This window comes from Pholcus phalangioides, unplaced genomic scaffold (genome assembly GCF_987345545.1).
Source record: "Pholcus phalangioides strain wild (caught in Gottingen) unplaced genomic scaffold, Ppha-v1.0 ptg000002l_1, whole genome shotgun sequence".
Lineage (NCBI taxonomy): Eukaryota > Metazoa > Arthropoda > Arachnida > Araneae > Pholcidae > Pholcus > Pholcus phalangioides.
In genome coordinates, this window is record NW_028301595.1 from 10125575 (window position 1) to 10140661 (window position 15087).

At 37.9% G+C, this 15087-nt stretch overlaps 1 protein-coding gene across 1 annotated transcript in view; it reads left to right on the forward strand.

Moving 5' to 3' along the window:
* The window catches only part of LOC149089357 (uncharacterized), a 78220-nt gene that overhangs the window by 50932 nt on the left and 12201 nt on the right, over positions 1–15087 (forward strand). Inside the window, exon 2 of the mRNA XM_089238282.1 lies at positions 12472–12832. Coding sequence (XP_089094408.1) covers positions 12505–12832 — 328 coding nt within the window. The 5' untranslated portion in view covers positions 12472–12504. The remainder of the gene's footprint in view (positions 1–12471; positions 12833–15087) is intronic.

Consider the following 15087-nt stretch of genomic DNA (forward strand, 5'->3'; position numbering starts at 1 on the left):
TCATCGAGATGTGCAGTACCGACTCCCAACAGGTCAATAAAAATAAAAAGATTGTAAATTGTTAATTTGAAGATTTCTTAAAATTGATACGAACATGTTTGAAGAATAATAATGTGTGCTAATTAAAAAAATAACAATAATATTTTTGTTGAAGAGTGTTAAAATACCAATAATATTTGCTGACATTAAAAGAATCGAGATGTATACCCACGTGGATCCTATCATGCACGTTAAGGACACTGGAAAAAGTAATATGTCTTCCAATATCAATTACATTACAGGAATCATTCGCATCTGCAACTGATGTTTTACAAGCAATATCAGCACATAATTAAGAAAATACTACACCATAATAGAATGAATGGCATAATGGTACAATAATATTACAATGACACAATAACAGCCATAATAATGTCCTAGGAAATTAATTGAACGATCCACGATCGAAAGCATGCACCGCATAGAGTAATGAGTCCCGTTCAACGAAACCATGCCAGAGGGAGGATGAGAATATGGATTCTACATGATGGCTCAACATTGGCTTGAGCTGGTTTTTCTTTTGTTGGCAATGTTTGGAATCTTTGGAAATTGTACCAATAGCTCTGGATGCATCTCAGAATGTACAATTGCTGCCCAATCATCTACATCCATTTATGTCCTTCATTCATCTCGATGAATGTGGAATGTACCTGTTGATACCTATGCTGTAAGGTTTTGGAGACCATACCTACAGAGGGACATAGACTTGGTTGAAGGGGTGCAGAGAAGAGCTACGCGTGTCCTTATTGGCACACGGGGCTTGAGTTATGAAGAGAGACTTCATTTTTTGAATATGTTTACATTGGATGAACGCAGGTGTCGAGGAGATATGATTGAAGTGTTCAAAATTTTCAATGAGATGGATAGGATGGACCATGAACTTTTAGTACACCGCCAATCGACTGCTTTTACAAGGGGACACCAATATCGATTGGTGAGGGACAATGCAAGGTTATGGTGCCGCAGGGAATTTTTCTCCAATAGGGTTGTTAATAAATGGAATAGCTTACCCCCGGAGGTAGTAAATTGTAACACAATTGACACGTTTAAAAAGAAATACGATAAACATGTTGGGGTAAATCGAGAAGCTCTTTCCATTCTTAGAATAAGACAACCATAAGTATTCTTTATGGGCATTGTATAATATTTTATCATGTGTATATATTGTTTACAATTTTTGTTAATTGCATTTTTAATTGGGTTGCTGTTTTTTTGAAATATATGACATCCATATTTTTATGGGTATGTTTTTATCAGTCACTTCGTTGGCCATTTTGCCTGTTGTGGTGTTGTATTTGTATTTTTTTTCAACGAAAAATATTATTATTTCAGTTAGTACACATTATTATTCTTCAAACATGTTCGTATCAATTTTTTAAGAAATCTTCAAATTATCAATTTATAATCTTTTTATTTTTATTAACCTGTTGTGAATCGGCCCACGGTATTACACAGAGATATCAAATATATAAAATCACTATATTTTAGTAACTCATCAGTGCGTTGGCAAGTTTTACACAGGTTCCAAAGTTGCCATTTTTAGGGACTATAAAAAAGCATATGCATATAGCTTCAGCCAGGAAAATCTATATTCTTATAGATTCAACTCAAAATAGCATATTTATCTTAATGTAAAGACAGTTTTAAAACTCAAATTTCGTATATGGACGCAAGCGAAATCAGGTCACTGCACAATCTTAAGAAAATTCCTCGGCGATCATAAAACTTCTCCCCAAATCCAGAAAATGTTGCATTGATTCTCTCAAGACGATCATAAGCAAGCATCAAATCGTACGCTTCGAGTTCGGGGGCAAACAGACTCTTTCTGTGAAATTTCCAGGATCTCGATAATCCGCAACAGCAACAAGACACACACATACGAACACATACTCACATAATAAAACGGAAGGGGTTGGGAAATGTGCCCTGGAAAAGCGCTTCTGATCGTAAAACGGTTTCAGAAAGCTCGCTTTTCTAGAATTTTCGAGAACTTTATATTTTGGAATATTCAAATTTTCAACGCTTCACTGCCGTAGATATTTTGTAATGTTACAGCTCTCATACAGACATGTATTTCGCCACATAGACGATTCTCTTTTGCCCTTATATTGCAAATCTGATGTTGTGGGGGTTCTTGAATAATGCATTCGCGCGGCAATCTGCGGATAGAGCGCCATTCGGAATCCGAATTCTAATGCTGTGAATACATACGAGAGGCCAAAGCCACCGGATTTTAGCGTCTTTATTCCCTACGGCAGGGGGGTGAGGAATACATAAATCCCTACACTTTAAAGATGACGATAAATGTTAAACTTTTGTTATGTAATTTTCACGATAACGTTCGGTGAACAATAGGGAGAATGAATTCACACGTGGCGACAAAAGAACCAAGCACATGTAAATTTGACAAATTTCCTAAGACAACTATTTGACTCCTAGTAAATAAAAATTGTATGGAAATATTTTAAATATACACAGTAGTATTGGATGTATGGAAGTTTATTGTATGGAGAAATTTAGTTTAAAAGTATCGAATATACATTGTAAGACACGCAGTTTTCGTTTTTAGGCTGCCAGGATCTTGGAATCTACCTTCTGACGTTCCGCCCACGTTTGTGGCATGCATCTGCGTAGGCTCAATAACTACTCGTTGGTCTCTGCGACAAACGAAGAAGGCCCCGTACGTCTAAAACAAGGATGCTCAACTTTCAGGAGAGTATGGGCTACTTGAGTAGTTTGAAAACGTGTCGAGGGTCAGTCGATTAATTGGCTTGTAAATGTGGCTCAGTCTGCTTGAGTGGGAGAAGTGTGTGTGCGCGGGGTGGGGGGGGGGGTCGTGGGAGGAGTCCTGCTGTTTGTTGGCTTGGGGCTGTCTAGCCTGGTGCGGGCGGTTTGCCGGTCTTGGGTGTCGTTTGATTTTTTTCCACCGTGACCCCCCTGTCCCGAGACGAACCAGCTTATATCCCCTAAGGGGCCACAGCGGGAGTCACGGTTGGTCTGGAGATCTGCTTGAGTGATCTGAAGGTATACCTTGAGTCATTTAGGTGAACTGTACCGCCGATTACTTAAGTGATATGTAAGTGTACCGAAGTTCATTCAAGTGATCTCGGAATTTGCAGAGAATCACTCAAGTGATCTGCAAATGAGTACCGGGTTATTCAAGATCTGGAAATGTGTGCTCCGGGTCGCTGAAATGCGAGAGCGGACGGGAAGCACGGCGTTAGGATAGGTTGGTCACATCATGTGACTGATAAAACGGGACAAATCCTGATAAAAACCGGGACATAATGCAAATTTACTGATAAAAACTGGGACAGTTGAAAGAAAATTTCACAAGGCTATATATCGTCAAATTGTAAGGCAATGAATATAATTACCTATTAACATTAAAAGCCTGTGAGCCCTTTCAATACCATCTATAGCAGAAGGTCTCCTGACGAAGCTCGTTACGTCGCTGAAGGTCATCTCACCTATAGCCATTGGATATACTACAAAAACGGGTAAAGGTGGCGCATGCGTCGGCCTGCTATATCCAATAGCTATAGGTGAGATGGGCTTCTTCAGTGACGTCGCGAGCTTTGCGCGAAAGTCTTCTACTATAGGTGGTGTTGGGCTTGCACGGTTTAGTTCAGTGCTCTTCAGCATTTTTCTAATTACTGACCGCTGAAATTGCGTACAAATTCTCGCGAAGCGCCAATGGGAAAAATAATTTGCGAACCGGTAAATTAAAATATTGCAAGAAAATTTTCTAACTTATTGTATTTCATACCTTTATACTTTATTATTTCAACCTTCCAGACCCTGCATAAAAAAATGTGCGGTTGCTCTTTTTCTCTCCTGTCAAATATATTATTTTTTAACCTCAGGGAGATCGGCCTTGACTCAAGGATTGTGTGTGTGTGCGTGTGTGTGTGTATTATTGTGTTGAGTCTGGGCAGAACTGCCTGAAGTAAAAGAACGCCTACATCGCGGAAAAAACAAATACAAATACAACGCCACAAAATGCCTAACGAGGTGGCTGAGAAAAAGATGCCCATAACAAATATGGATATAAGATTAAACACAATCCTCACGTTCATTAGCTCTGTGTCTGTGTGAAAGGGATAAATACGAAAAATCGCTTCAAGTTGGGGATTCCTGCTGCCACCTATTGAGTAAAAGCAAGACTATCTGTTATAATTCTCAAAATAAAATGATTCTTTCCTATAAATCGATGGGCGGAATGAAAATGAACAACACGTAGTTTAAAACCTTCTTTTCTTAGTTTTTTATTCTGCGTAAAGGTGTAAATTTTATGCTCCAAAGTACCGATTATCATGTTTTTTGATGTTTGATAAAAGTAATCCAGTGCCAAACAAAAAAAACGTATTAAACGATATTTTAGCGAATAAAATTTATACCAGCATGTTGCAGAGAAAAAAACCAGTATAGTATCATAACAAATTTTGTTCATTTTCATGCTGCATACTAGTTTGATCATTTTTGTCGCACCACGGTCATTTTCTGCACGCGAGGGCTGATTAGACCGACAACTACAATTTATTGCCGATTCCAAACGGCAGGCTCGTTTTTTATATTCATCGAGAGGTTGGAGCACTAACCCTGCATATAAGTTTAAAATCAAACAAAATGTAACAGATAAATGAGAGAGAGAGAGAGATAATTTTTCGAACACCGAAAAATAAATTAATGGGAGAAATGATGTCAGGGACTGCAGTAAATAAATAATGCAAGCAATAATGTGCAGACTGGCAATAAATGTATACGGGGGAAATGAATAAATATGTGTGGATGGGCAATGTGGGGGGGGGGGATAATTTGGCGTTTGCGGACCGGCTAAAAGTGGATAAATTGAAGAAATAATTTGCGGGCTGCGCGGCAAAATATAATGAAATGAGAGAAATAATTTCGGACCAGGCGAAACGGACCATCACGCACGCACGCACGCGCGCGCGCACACACACACACACACACACACACACACACACACAAAATTAAATTCTCAGACTTGCCGCCGGCTTGTTATACCAGAGGTTGTTATAACTACGGCTTGTTATACCATTCGCACAGAACAGTGGGAGATGGAGCACTGTCAATGGTTTCCAACAACAGAGAAGAATTGCTGGAATGTTGTAATAGAATGATTGTTCGGAAACTGCTATCAGGGGTTTGCTGCATGATAAGGGTATAGGTTCTTTAAGAGTTGAGGCAAAAAAATTGCCTGTGTATGGGAATTTTTTTAAATATATAAATGAAGAAGTAAAGTGCGTCCGATTTCATTTCGATTTTATAAACAACACAACATTTACATCTTATTCTCAGAGTAAATCTTTTAATCCGATCATGCCCCTACAGAAATGAATGTAAAAACCCAAAAAAAAGCGTATAGTTCTTTATCAGACAGTAACAAAGAGAGAGGGCTTTGTTACACTACTATACAGTGATTTATTACTAGAATTGCAGGAGGAGGTAACAAAAAAAAAAAAAAAAAAACCTTATGGAAACAAAGTATTCAGGAAATCCGTATTGACGTAAAACAGATGCCCGTAGATACATCAGATCGGTGGAGCTGTTGCTTCGGGTGGGTTGAATATTTTCCAGCACGAAAATCAATCCTTTTTTAAGGAGAAAAAATAAGAAAAGAAAATACTTATCCTCTTCTTCTCTCTCTCAAATATTCAATTTCACCTCTTCTGAATTCCCGTTTCCAGAAATTCAGTATAATAAATTACAGGTTGATTCATATATATAGAACCGGCTCCACAAAATGAGTATACGAGCAAATATGTACGAGGGTACAAAAAAACAGACATATACAGCAAGGCTGGGCAAACCCAAGGCACCAGGTCGCCATGGCAACAAAAAAATTGTCATTGTGTAGTTACTAAATTGCAGGCTGAAAACAGCACAAAATATTTGGAATTTATAGCAGCAAATCTGCCAACGTGAAAGAGGGTCTCTGGACCTTTTTCTCTGCGTAAAAATTTGTGGGCGCCAAAATTTTTATTTTCTGGCTCCTAAATTTTTTCCCCATTCGATTTTTCCAGCCCTTATATACTGTGATGTCGACTGACGAAGATATATATTTCGTTCCGAAGTCACGTTCGTTAACCGAAACATGATTCCCCCATAGGTTTCTAAAGAAAATCGTTTAATTTGTTCCTGATTCTGAACAAAATTTACAGATGAGTTCTTCAAAACAAACAAAGGATCGCTATAAAAAAAGACGAAAACTGACCAAAAACCTAAAATCAAATACTTCAAAATTTGATGAATGAGAATTTACAATAAGTAATTAAGTCAGCGCCAGCTATAGCCTATTAAAACTGGTGTTGAAACAACCCAGTTGAGTTATTTTATCACACATTCATTTGTGATTCGGTCGGTGTATTTCTGTGTCTCAAGGTGTTGGAAGTGGATGCCGTTTTCTTTAAGGCAAGCAGCCACTCGACATTTCATATTCTCAGTGATGTGTTCCAGTGCTCCTTTGGTGATTGTCCCGATTGCAGCAGGAATGCTATTCTTCGAATTTCGTAATGTGCGAGTGTGAGGTTTGCTTGTGTGCACACTCTAGTATACGCCCATCATTCGGGAAGGCTTCGATATCTCTCTGAGATTTCAACTGTCCCCCGTCCTTCAATGTAAACTCTGTTGTTGTTGTTTTTTTTCAGAAAACCCTTCCTCACACATAGAAAGAAACCAGGGTTTCTAAGTTCTGGCGATCTTGGGGGGGGGGGGGTTTACGTGTCTTTGAAATACCGTGGCGCTGCCACCTGTATGCGCCATTTACAAATTATTTGACTATTTCATTTTACAAAGCCAAGGCATCAATTGTCCTAATATTTATTGGTTATATCCGTTAACTACGGAATTATTAGCGAATTCATTGGGCCGGTTCTATGAGAATCACCTTGTATTAGAGTGGGGTATTTATGAATTCGCACCACATATATGTGTGTATACATCATCGTACGTTTCATACGGAAAATTTCATACTGGTTATGATCAACACATAGCTAAACTCAAATATAACAATTTTGGTTTCGTAGACACTTCTGTGTTAACTCTATTAAGTGGACCCACACGGGCACGGCCTGGGGCCTCAAGAGAAGAGGGGGGGGGGCCTCAGCCAAATGAGAAGTAGTTCATTTTTCAAGAATTTGTCAAGTAGGGCCTCGGGGCCCATGCAGACGGCCCTGGTGTTAACGGCGATAATTGGTGGTCCTGGATGCATATTAATGAACCTAGCATTGATTACGAGTAGATGGGGGGGGGGTGGGACATTCAGCGTTCCGTGATTGGATGTGATGAAGGACTGAAGTAAAACGTCTTTATATATATGCACACAGGGGATTATATACCATCAAAGCCACTTGAAAGGGTATTTTTTTTTCAACCCGAGCACAACTCAGGTCTATCGCCATAGGCAATGTAAGTTGCATTGTATGGCATTGTAAGTGTGTGTACCAAACAGTCTGAGTACGTATATCTAGTGTTGTGTATGATTTTTCAGTGCTGCCATCTATATCTCAGAAGTGAAGTGAGTGATGTGCAGTGACTGAATATTTGTACTGTTTGTATGCCTGTTGCTCTCTGTGGCAAGACTTTTTAACGGGGAGATCGGCTCGCATTTGCGCCTCGAAGTTGGGAACCACAGAAAACCAACTTCAGTCGACCACCACTGTGGCGACGGTGGGATTCGAACCCGGGTCCCCGCGATGCGAGTCCGTCACTATGACCACTCGACCACCACGCTTGAAAGGTTATTATTCTTTATGCAGCGTTTTATACAAGTGATTAATGGAGCTCCAGACGGAAGAATCATTACGTCACTTTTGGTGGAGTTCTTGGCGAGAATGAAGGCAGTATGGCGATTTTTCTTTTATTTTACCTATCGTTCTTTTCACTTGTGCTTGCAGACACTTTACTTACCCCACGGCACAGTGGTGGTCGGTTTAAGTTGGTTTTCTGTGGCTCCCAACCTGTCTTCACAGCACGTTCACAGGCGACTTGCGGACGAGGAATGGGACGTAGACGGCATCGATAATTGGAAAAGACCAACGATTACACGAACTCCTCCTGTATTAATTGGGGTTAGCCTTTACTCGGCAACCTGATCCTAATGCTTTACATCCTATCAAGTGTTGGGGAAGACGTTCCAATCCAGATTGGATTAGTGACCTCAAGAAAACTTCCAATTAATATTTATAATTTATGCACAGTTTATATTTTCTGCTGCAGTTGGTGACTGTATATGACAAATGAAAGATAACAGATGAGAAGACATGGGCCTCCCTCCAATTGCTTTTAAAATATACCTCCATCCTAATATGTGTACATTCATCCGTCTTAATGAAACCCCGAAACTTTTCTCCAACTCCCAACTCCATCTGCTTTTTAATCATCACAAAATTTGTTAATCGCCACAGTCCGGGGAAAATACGCTGTGAAAAATCTTGTATGCTACGTGTTTTTTGTTTTGTTTTTTACACAAAATAAAGTGTTCCGGACTCTGCCATGAAGCTGGGCTGGAACAGATCTCGGCAACGGGAAAAGTCCAGTGGCAAAGTTCTGGCGTTCATTCATTCAGTTGGTGAATGTGTATATTAGAGTTCAAAAATTTAAGCTTGATACAATATTCAATCGATACACTCCGCTGTTAGGTTTTAACATGATGGTCGATCTGTAAAATTCGCGCACAACCCTAGATACGCATTGCAACATGTTATGTACTCATGTACTTTTCCGGTACAAAAAAAAACGCATTCGATATTAAATTGATCATGAAGATAGACCGGAGTTGCACGGTATTTGAAAGGAAGAAACACACTTTAGTTTATGTCTTCAAATTTCATCGTTTTGTTTCGTAATTTAGGTAAAAGGGGTAAAAAATCATTATTCCGCCTTCATCTTCGAGTTCGCTAAGAACTCTGCGATTGGTGATGCACTGCCTTCATCACTCACTGTAACCAATCACGGGAGATTTTGAATACCCTCGTTATTTCCTGCAAATGTAAAGAGTGTAAATATGCATACCAGTCTTACTGAGAATAACTCAAATGAAACCTGCTTATAACTTATAATGCAAACTCAGTAGCCTTGGATATAAAGTATAACTTTTATATAAAGTTATAACTTTTCGAACCTTTTTCTTCCGTTTTTATGATGTTTTTCCCAAAAAATTCGTAAAATGATAGCTCATCACACGCACAGATTAATATAATGTTGTTTTATGATATGTATTATTGACGTGTGTGTACCCTAACGATAAAAGTAATATTTTTATGACATGAATGTCGCTCTACACTTGTTAATACAAGATATACGGGAGACTGGATTGTTGTGAAGATATTTATTATTTGAGATGTTAATTTTTTAAGGAAGGAAAAAACTCATCTCTGCCTCTACCGGGAGTCGAACCCGGGTCCCTCAATTGCCGGACGAGTGCTCTGGCCACTAAGCTACACAGGCGATAGAGATTTTCCTTCGCTAGATCGTATATGTGCCGAACGGAACCGTGCAATTGACGGTGAACCAATCAGCTAATAGCTCATGGACGACGAGCCACCAGATGGCTATGTATATGGCATGAATGTCGCTCTCCACTTGTTAATACAAGATGTACGGAAGACTGGAAGTTGTGAAGATATTTATTATTTGAGATGTTAATTTTTTAAGGAAGGAAAAAAACTCATCTCTGCCTCTACCGGGAGTCGAACCCGGGTCCCTCGATAGCTATCTGGTGGCTCGTCATCCATGAGCTATTAGCTGATCGGTTCACCGTCAATTACACAGTTCCGTTCGGCACATATACGTTCCAGCGAAGGAAAATCTCTAACTCCTCTGTAGCTTAGTGGTCAGAGCCCTCGTCCGGCAATCGAGGGACCTGGGTTCGACTCCCGGTAGAGGCACAGATGAGTTTTTTCCTTCCTTAAAAAATTAACATCTCAAATAATAAATATCTTCACAACATCCAGTCTTCCGTATATCTTGTAATATTTTTAATACGTTTTACTGTCCGACTTGTGTATTCATTCGAACCTTGTTTTACTTATTATTATTATTAATTGAAAATGACTTTTAATTAACTTATAAAGAGAAATACAGGGCACACAGATACACACAAACACATATTACATTCCGATACTAACCCAACGGATCATACGATCCGCCCAGGGTAGATTAATGCATAATACTTCGAAACAGACCAACCAAGGTAAAACAACACTCATATATCTTGACTTAGATACATACAAATTCATATTCGCTATGTATGCACTTTGATAAACTGGTGTCATTAATTTGTAATCGTAAATTATTCGTGCTCATTTGAAATTTAAACTTGATAAATTTTATAAAACATAAATACAGTATAAAAATATAGGATATTTTTAAAAAAAGAATAAAAACGACGGATTGCATTGCTTGATATCATTAATTAGTAAACATTCAACTTTTTTAATACATTTTTCAAATTTTATTTCATGATTTAGTTGCAATATATAAAAATTGTGTCTGTATAATGGTTTTATGTTTGGCTTTATATGTCACTTCGCATTCGGTTCCTGTTCGTCCTGTTTGTTTTATTTTGAACCACAGGCAGGGTTTTGCTGGATAATAATATTGTTCTATAAATATTGTATTTTACGGGACGTTTCCGTGCAACGTTGGGGAACATTTTTTCGGAAACATGTTGCGTTTTTCAATCAAGAATTTTCATTATGGGGGTCGCATACCTCTTAATACGGGAAAAAGTTAAAATATCATTAAAAATACTATTTAACCATTGATTTATAAGAAAGTTTTTTTTTCAAATGTTTTTGATTAAATATGCTGTCCTACGCCGGTATAAAATTTTACACATCTTTATCTTTTAAAAGTTTTCCAAAAAAATACATTAAAAACACCTTGCGCGCATGATAAAATCACATGACATCAATGTAACCAAACAGAATTAAAATGAAGGGAACGGTTCATTTCATAAAATGAACTAAAAGATTGAAATTGCATTAGCTCATACTTTTTTAAAATGTAATTTAAATTTTCAAAAATTCAAAGAAAAATTATAAATCAAATTTTTATGATTGAAATCTTTTAGTTCATTTTATGAAATGAACCGTTTCGTTCATTTTAATTTTAATATTGTATGGTTGCATTGATGCCATGTCATTTTATCATGCGCGAAATCTGTTTTTAATGTATTTTTTGAACATTTTTAAAAACCTTAAGTATTAGAGATATGTAAAATTTTATACCGCATAAGATAGCATATTTAATCAAAAATACGTGAAAAAATATCTAATAAATAATTGATTAAATAGTATTTTTAATGACATTTTTACTTTTTCCCATGTTAAGAGGTATGCGACCCCTTATTTCGTTATTTTAGTGTATACTATGATCGGAACGGGAGATAATTTTAATAATTTATGATTTAATTATAATACCCTGTATCATATTGCATATGAATTTATAAGCACAAATATATTGAATATTTGTGCGATATCAATATATCATATACTGACACGTTCAACTTTTTATTCGACATATACATTTTTAATCACTGCAGACTTGCTTCAACTGTATTTCCATCAAAGGATTATTTAATGACGATTTCACCAACAATTGGTGATATTTTTAGTGACAAAAACCTACTGTCACCTGGTCAATCAGTGAATCACTAAGTTGCTCAATCTATCACTCATTCACTGGGTCGTTCTCGGTCACTCATTCACTGGGTCGTTCTCGGTCACTCACTCACTAGGTCACTCACTTATTTCCTAAGCCATTCACTCACTGGCCAAGTCAACTGCTCACATTGTCATTCGATCACTCTCCCAGCTGTCCCGTCACTCACTTTATCTTTAGGTTCCTTAGTTATTCACTTACTTTGTAGGTCACTCCCTTACCTCCTAAGTAACTAACCACCTCACTAGTTCGCTCGCTTTGTCATTCACTCATCATGTCACTCATTCTATCATCAACTCACTAGGCTGCTCACTCTGTTACACACTCAATCACATGCTTGCTCAATGTCATTCGCACTCACTCACTATTTTGATCACTCACTAACATTAACCACTCCGTCACTCACGTCACTAACTACTCCTTCAATTACTGACTCGCTCACTCGGTCATTTCTAACTCACTGACACGTTTCGAACTGTTGTCGGTGAATTGTTTGTCAGATCCTGGAGACAAATTTTCTTAGCGGTGAATTTTTCGTAAACCGTATGATACTGTATTTCATTACATCTAATTATATTTTTCATGCTCATTAAGGTCTTTTGAACGTCAGCATCGCCTATAACGACAAAATTTCATGGAAGATTAGATGTCGTTATACGCGAGTAGGACTGTATGTTTTATATATTCGAATAGTTTGTGCAAATATTTTACTCGATTTCAGTGTAATACGGGCTCTCTTTGCAGGAATACGTGGAGAATTATTTGTATATTGAATGGATGCCATCGTTACGCCCTCAACCGCCTGTTTGCCGCCATCGTCACCACCTCCCCCGCCGTCATCACCAGCAGCGAGAAAAATTCCAGAAAGTTTCGCTGTCTCTAGCCCTGGTGATCTCGATATCGTGTTTCCTCCACGTCCTCCCGACTGCCATGCCATCAGTGCTCAGGAAATCGAAGACCCCCGGATGCGGTCCTGGAGAATGGCAGTGCGGTGGCCAGACGGGAGAGACGGACGAGCACGACGTTCATTGCATCGGCCTCAATAGATTTTGCGATGGCATTGAGAATTGCGAGGATGGTTCCGACGAACCACTCGGATGCACAAGTAAGAGCCGAGTCCGAAAACTTGTAAACACTGAATTTTCATATCTCACAATTATTTATGGATTTCAGAACTGGATTTATTAGATTTTGCTTGGAGTAAAGGGAGGCAGACTTTTGCAGAATTACAGAATTAATTCACATCCCAAAACAAAATACAGTCGATTCCCGTTTCAGCGAATACCGTTTTTAGCGAAAATCTCGTTGTAACGAAAATTTTTCTAATCCCCCCCAGATAAGTTTACATAGGAATAATGTAAGCATCTGGAATGCCTTTATAACGATATTTCATGATTACGAAGTGATTTCTCCGGTCTCTTGGAGTTCGTTATAACGGGATTCGACTGTTGTCGTCCGTAGTGTACAGGGTGTCTCATATATTAGTGAATAGTTTAAAGATTCATAAAAATTCAAAGAATTAACACATTTGAATGAGGTTTGTCAAAAAGTTATTCTCAGGAAAGGATTAGTTCAAACTTTTGTCAATAGAGGGCACTGAACGAAAGTGAATCACTGGAAATATGCAAATATCAGAGTCTCATAACCCTTGTTACTGGCGCTTAGATAAAGTCTCCTTTGCAATGTTGACAGCGGTAGATAAAACGCTATTGGCGAATTGCTGTACTTCAGTCACGAATCGTCGCATGAAGCTTCACGTACGTTTCAGACACAGAAGAGATTGAAGAAAGGTTCTACTCGCTACTCTTGTCAGGCTGATTTCTCGCTCCCTTTATCAAAAAAAATTTGAACTATTCTTTTCTGTGTGGAAAAGAAAAAGTACTTTTAATGAGAAGAACATTTTCCCAAACCGTACCGCATGCAAATATCCCAATTCCTTCAGTTTTTGGAATTTTTTAACTATTCACGAATTTATAGGACACTTCAGTGTATTACATTTTCTTAAAAACAAGGTAATTAGGTAGTATTTGAAGAATTGCAAAATAAATTTTCATGTAATATGAAAAATTAAAATAAAACAAAATACCGGTTATATTTCGTGCAGGATATTCAGTGTTTAATAGAATTCGTCTCTGAAAGTTGTCCCCTGGGTAACGAAGCTCTCAAAAATCTGCCTTGTCATATCATTTTGACATTCACGAACATTATTAACGCAGCATTAAAATTTAACCACTTTCCAAAGATATGGAAACATTCACTCATTAGAACAATACCTAAATCAGGAACTGACCCGTTACTTCCTGAATCGTTCAGACCAATTAGCCTTTTATCTAATTGTTCAAAAGTCTTCGAGAGGATTTTAGCTCCTAGATTTCAAAAATATCTAGATGACAATAACATAATTCGAAAAGAACAACATGGCTTTAGACAGGACACATTCCTGTGTCACTCAATTGATTAGGGTGACTGAATATATAATCGATGCATTCAACCATTCTGATTATGTGGTGGCCGCCTTTTTGGATATTAAAAAGGCCTTCGATAAATGTGACCACCCCACTTTACTAGCCAAAATGATTGATCTCAATTTTCCCCCACACTTTATACTTTTCTTCTATAGTTATTTGATCGGCAGAACATTCCAGGTAAAAATAGGGGACTCTAATTCATCTGTTAAGAACATCAAAGCGTCAGTACCACATGGTAGTGTTTTGGGTCCACAGTTGTTTTAATATACATCAATGATTTTCCAGCTCCTCGCGTGGGTATACTTGCCTTGTTTGCCGATGATGCGGCTATATTATATGATAACCGCGACGCCTCCAAGGCCCTGCAAAATCTGCAGGAAACCACAGAAGAAATAATGGACTGGTGCAAGAGGTCGGACATTGTATTGAACCGTGAAAAAACACAATTTATATGGTTTACTAGGAAACATGGTATACCGAATAGGCATTTATATATAGGTAATATAGGTAATCGCCAGATCAGTCCGGTTAGAAAAATAAAATACCTGGGATGCATTTTAAATAAAACAATGTCATTTTTACCGCACATTAATTATGTACGTAATAAAAAAACAATGTAATGAGTGCTCTTAACAAAATTTCATTCCCCCAGGCTAAGCTATCTATTAAAAATAAAATTCTTTTATTTAAGTCAATACTTCGCCCTACGATGCTTTATGCCTCACCTGCATGGGCCCATGCATGCAAAACCAATATTAAAATCTTGCAAACTGGACAAAATAAAATTCTATGGAGATTTTTGAATGCACCTTGGTTCATCAGAAATCTTAATATTCGCCAAGATCTGGGCATTCCTCATATATTCAAATATATCAAAGAAATTAATAAAAAT